Source organism: Priapulus caudatus, unplaced genomic scaffold, assembly GCF_000485595.1.
Source record: "Priapulus caudatus unplaced genomic scaffold, Priapulus_caudatus-5.0.1 Scaffold977, whole genome shotgun sequence".
NCBI classification, from domain to species: Eukaryota; Metazoa; Priapulida; class Priapulimorpha; order Priapulimorphida; family Priapulidae; genus Priapulus; species Priapulus caudatus.
In genome coordinates this window covers 26,805-32,014 of record NW_014578038.1, presented here as the reverse complement: position 1 = coordinate 32,014, position 5,210 = coordinate 26,805, and the positions used below count along the sequence as shown (strand labels likewise).

The following is a 5,210-nucleotide window of genomic DNA, read 5'->3' as shown; positions in this document are numbered from 1 at the left end:
AGTACTACTCAAATGTGTTGATTCAAATTTAAGTAGGGAGAACTTCCCGTAGTACAGGTAATTCAGGAAGGTCAACCAGTCATTTAATATTATTGTCACTAAACCTAGCATAAACACATGCACAAACTGACAACGCAGTAAGCAACGTCATTTGTATCTAGCTTCACTTCTCATAACTTTATTCTTGTTAGACATGTTAACAAAATACAACTGATCTTATTTGCCATGCTCACTTGTCACACAGACACAACCAAAAACAGAAACTGAAGTCAGTAACATGAGCATCGATTTAGTTTGAGGAAATTTGATTGACGGCCGATTGACACAGTTTGTACAACCAGGATTGCTATCTAGATATAAAACACTAGCTTAGAGAGAGAACCCACAGCTTGTTCGCCACGAACATGATAGCAATGTAGAGCACTCCTTCCACGTTTAAATAGTTTTCTAATCCCCGGGTAGAAGAAATCTGCGCGCGTTATTATAGCTTGTCGAGGTAATTTGCGAGGTCGGGGATGCCCTCCTTCAAGCCCTTCCGTTTCCTCGAGTCGTTGACAACCGTGCGTGGCTTTGAGCCCTCTTCGAATGGATCTCCGGGAAGGATCTGCCAGGGATCGAACACGCACTGTGGGAACCTCTGTCCACCGGTGATTAATCGCAGGTCCGCCGTGAACCCTACACGCCGATGAAAACGATGACAACGCACTGAGACAGGGATGTTGACAAGGTTGATGCACCCTCTAAACGACGGCCGCATGCGATATGCATGGTTAGGATTTCACCGAGTGCACTCCTCACCACGGGTGTCTCAAAAATGCACGGAAATTTACGACAACAGAGCGTCACAGACGCTTCTACGCCAGTACCATAAACTCCGTGTATGTATTCCCACAGGTCTCACAACGTAATTACTCGATAACAAGAGCCGCAGAGCGTCTGGGCTCATCTCAGGTCTGTTGCTACGGTTATAAACGTAACATTTCAGTCGTGCGTAGTGACACCTTTGTTAGGCGCAGATATGCAGATACGCAGTTGCGTACACATCATTTCAGCAACCTTCTGCATTCTCCATACCTCCCAAATCCCATTGGTGGATACAAATCACGTGCCTAAAACTCCTGTTTTATGGTGCATTGTGACCCTAACCCTAACCCTATTAAAAAAAATATTTGCGTTAATTGGAAAAAAATAGTTAAATGAATAAAGATAGAAAAATACAGAAAACGGGTAAATAATAAAAAAAATCAGATGGGATTCGATCCAACGACCTTTGAGCCGTGACGCCTGTGCTGTACGCGTTCGGCTATCCAGGCTTATTGGGTTTCTAGATTATGGATGTGCCATGAATATGACAACACTGTGACGTCATTGAGGCAGTTCAGGAATTAATGTTTAACCCTCCTCTTGAGGGTCAAAAGGTTATCAGACACTTACTCTTCGCAGGTTAGTGGAAAGCACATTTCATGGTCCTTTCAATAAAGTGATAAAAATGGTAGGTTAGCGCTGAAACAAACAAGTTTTTCACTCTGTCCATTAGGCCATGTCCTCAGGAAATGTCTGATATCTGACCTTTCTTCCACTGCCCTTTGACCTGTGACCTCCAATTTCGCACTGGTGATGGGTTTCCTGCCCATCACACTATACACCGAATATCAAGAGCATAGATCGAGCCGTTAAGATTTGTGCCGCAATTCCGTATTTCCTCCTATACCTTAAGTTAAGGGGGAAATATTCCCCCTCCGTGTACACATCTTGAACTTTGACCCTTGACCCCCAAATTTGTCATCCTGAGTCCTTTTCACGATCCCCCACCTCCGACGTCGCAAATATCGTGACCTGTGACCGTCGAGCGATTAAGATTTGTGCCCAACTGTTGACGGACGGGCGCACGGACGGACGGACGATCATGCGATTCTACAAGCTACATCTGACTACGTCAGATGAGCTAAAAAGCAAGTTGCCTTTGTACGTCCCAGCTCTTAAGAGAAAGGTTTTCCCCTTTACACTACTTCCAACTCGTCCCAATGCCCCAACATCCGCATAAACCCACTCATACTTCGCGCTTTCCAACCCCCCGTGTCAGCGACTGTGAAAAGTGCATACCAAACGACTCCATGACGGGCAGATACGCATTCACGACAAACATCGGGGTGCCTGGCACCTGTGCCTCCTCAATGACGTGGCCACGCCGTCTGTTCAACACTCCGTAGATGCCGCCGACAGCCGACACTGCGAACAGGAGAGCCGGAGATTTTAGTAATAACGCCCGCAATCACTGCAGTCTCATCGTTTCTATAGTTTATTTATATACATATAATAATAGTAAATTATTCGGGTACAATGGACCGGGTTCCTGATCCGACAGCACCGGCCGGGACCCGGAAATCTGCTACAATTTACCCAATGTTCGCAGATATATACCGGTGTCGTAAACTTTAAAATAATCAGTCTTCATATATAGGTTCCTCAAGACAAGGCGTTTAAACACAGCTCCATGGATCTATAATGGGTAATCATTAGAAATACGTTTGGTAATCACTGCTTGAATAACCCAGAGACCCTAATCTCGCTCCACCTCTAGTAACTAACCCAGTGGAACTACACCCCATATTGTCTACCCAGGCCAAACTTCACATCTCATCTGAATTTCGACCAGGTAGACGGGCTCCATCATTCTTGGCTTCGCGGTGAGTTGGGAGGCGTAGAGCACGCGTCTCGTCGTCGGGATCACCTGACCGCCGCCGCGTGAAGCGTCACATCGTAGATGTTAAAGCGCACCCCACGAATGTTCTCCTCACACAGTACACCCAGTCACACGCGCACACAGTGAGAAACAAACACTAATCCCAAACCCACGCAGGTTTTCCTCACATAGCACACCCTGTCACGCACGCACATAGTGAGAAACAAACACTAACCCCAAACCCACGCAGGTTCTGCTCACACAGTACACACTGTCGCGCACGCACACACTGAGAAACAAATGCTAGTGTTTTTGGTAGGACATTTCTGTTCTATCTTTGAGAACTAGTTACTACTTAGAATGCGCTACTTCAGTGTCTATAGCAAATTTCACTGGAAAAATACCTCATCTGGCAGTGCGGGAGGTTGTAGAAAATAGTAACGGTGATTTCAGTAACAGTAAATTGTTACTAGTAACAGTATACAGCAACCACATTGAGCTATCTTGGTTCGTGCACAAGTGTGCACTACTATAGCATATGTTAGTTATGAAGTATACCTGCTCATTATATACCACAGCAAGTATGGTTAGTGGCAACGCGTGGCAGCGGCCATCACATTACATTAACAAAACCACAGTTACTTTAAATTGATACCAAACTATATCAGCTGCCATATCGGTTAGTTGTCATAGCCATCTTAAATTGTTACCATTGCTCATATCACTCAGATGCTTAAATAATTGGGTGAAAATGCCACAACACGGTGACAATACATTAGTATAATTATGTTAGTCAGGAGTAAATTTAAACTAGCCCTTACCATAACACATGGAAGAAAGTTTATCACCCATCGTAACAATAAATTGTTACCATGTGTTAATTATGCCATTATATGTTATGATTCTCATCTTCTCTTTGTCAACAGTTACTTTAAATTATTACCATAAACTATACATCTCTATCATATTGCTGCGACTTTCTTTCCAGCGTACATCGCTAGATGTACATATCCGAATCCTCCCTGCAGCAGCTGAACTTCCTTGTTCGCATTTGAGTGAAATGTCGTGTACTTCATTTTGATAGATTCACGTAGTTGTAGTAGTATTCAAAGTTGACGGCTGTAAGTCATTCATTGCTCGTGGTAGACGATTGATCCGCTTATATAGCAGCTTTCGGGCTAGCCGCCGAGGTGACAAAGAAGCTAACACCACGCAATTAACGCGTCTCGTCGCTGGCTCGGCTACGCGAAATCGCCAGCCAAGTCTCGGCCATAAAAAGTAGTCAACTCGCTGTCTCGCACCCGGCCGCCTGCCCACGATCTCCTCCAGCCCACCCTATCCCCATGCATGCAATTTCGCGCGCGCCCGCTCACGTTTTGCGTGTCGTATTCTCGTTTTTTGCTTTCTAACGTGTGTCTGAGGCAGTTTATGCGACGCGATTTAGACTACTAGTTTGATAGGCTTTTCAGTGTTTGCTAATTTACCGCATTTCAGTTCATCACGCTTGGAGACGATAAAGAGAAATACATCGATAGAACAAGTAATCGTACTTTTCAATAATTGTATTTTTCATAAACGTAACACAACAAACTTAACAGAATAAGAGCACGTTTGAGGTGCGTATGCAGATGCAATGAGCATTCGTAAAAAAATCACAGCCAGCTTTGAGAAGTCGGCGTCGCTATAATGCGTTCAGGATGACGTTGGCGCATCGGGCGACTACTGATGTACGTCCGTCGTGTCTTATAAACTGTACACAAGGCATTTCGCTGAGGGGCGGCTGTGCGGATCCTTGTTCCAGCAGCTGGCAACGAGTGCATCGTAAGAGATCTCCAAAGAATCGGCGGCGACATCACTGCATTGCATCGGTCTGTAGTTGAATCGCACTACCCTGTAGATTACCGAGTGCGGATCCTCTCCCGTGTATGGCTGCTGGCCGCTCTTCATTTGCCATAGCGTCATACCGAATGAATACACGTCGGCCTTCGACGTTATGTAGCTAGTCACTACGTTTCGCCCGGTGTCGCAATCGGGTGTCGCCGGAAGATCGTAAAACGCTACAAATGGTATTGCAGATTACGTTAGTAAACACTGAGCTGTAGTTAGGTTAGCTCTAGTACTATAGCCCTCGTTCAGTAACTGCCGCAGGCCTCCTCCTCTTTCTCCGCCTTCGTCTCCTTATTCTCCTCCTCCTCCTACTCCTCCTCCTCCTCCTCCTCCTCCTCCTTCTCCTCCTCCTCCTCCTCCTGCTCCCCTCCTCCTCCTCTTCCTCCGACTTTGCCTCCTCCTCCTCCTCCTCCTCCTTCTCCTCGTCGCTGCGTGACAACAGCAGGCCATGACAGCAGTGAGTTCTATAAGCACTCACGGCTATACGAACGAACGCGCGCCAGCGAGAATAAGAGCTAGAGATGGAGCGAAAAAGCGAGGGAGAACGAAAGGGTATGATATAGAAAGAGAGATAGAGAGAGAGAGGGGTAGAGAGTGATGAAGAGAGAGGGATAGAGAGAGAAGGAGAGAGAGAGAGAGG

At 46.0% G+C, this 5,210-nt stretch overlaps 1 protein-coding gene across 1 annotated transcript; it reads right to left on the bottom strand.

Annotated features, from left to right (window-relative positions):
* Positions 1 to 451: 451 nt before the first annotated feature.
* LOC106814777 (elongation factor 2-like) lies at positions 452 to 4,645 on the bottom strand. Its single transcript, XM_014819131.1, is given in 5 exon segments — positions 452 to 675; positions 2,104 to 2,229; positions 2,635 to 2,745; positions 2,748 to 2,806; positions 4,440 to 4,645. Coding segments are annotated over 5 exon segments (696 nt in total). The 3' UTR covers positions 452 to 481.
* Positions 4,646 to 5,210: the final 565 nt, after the last annotated feature.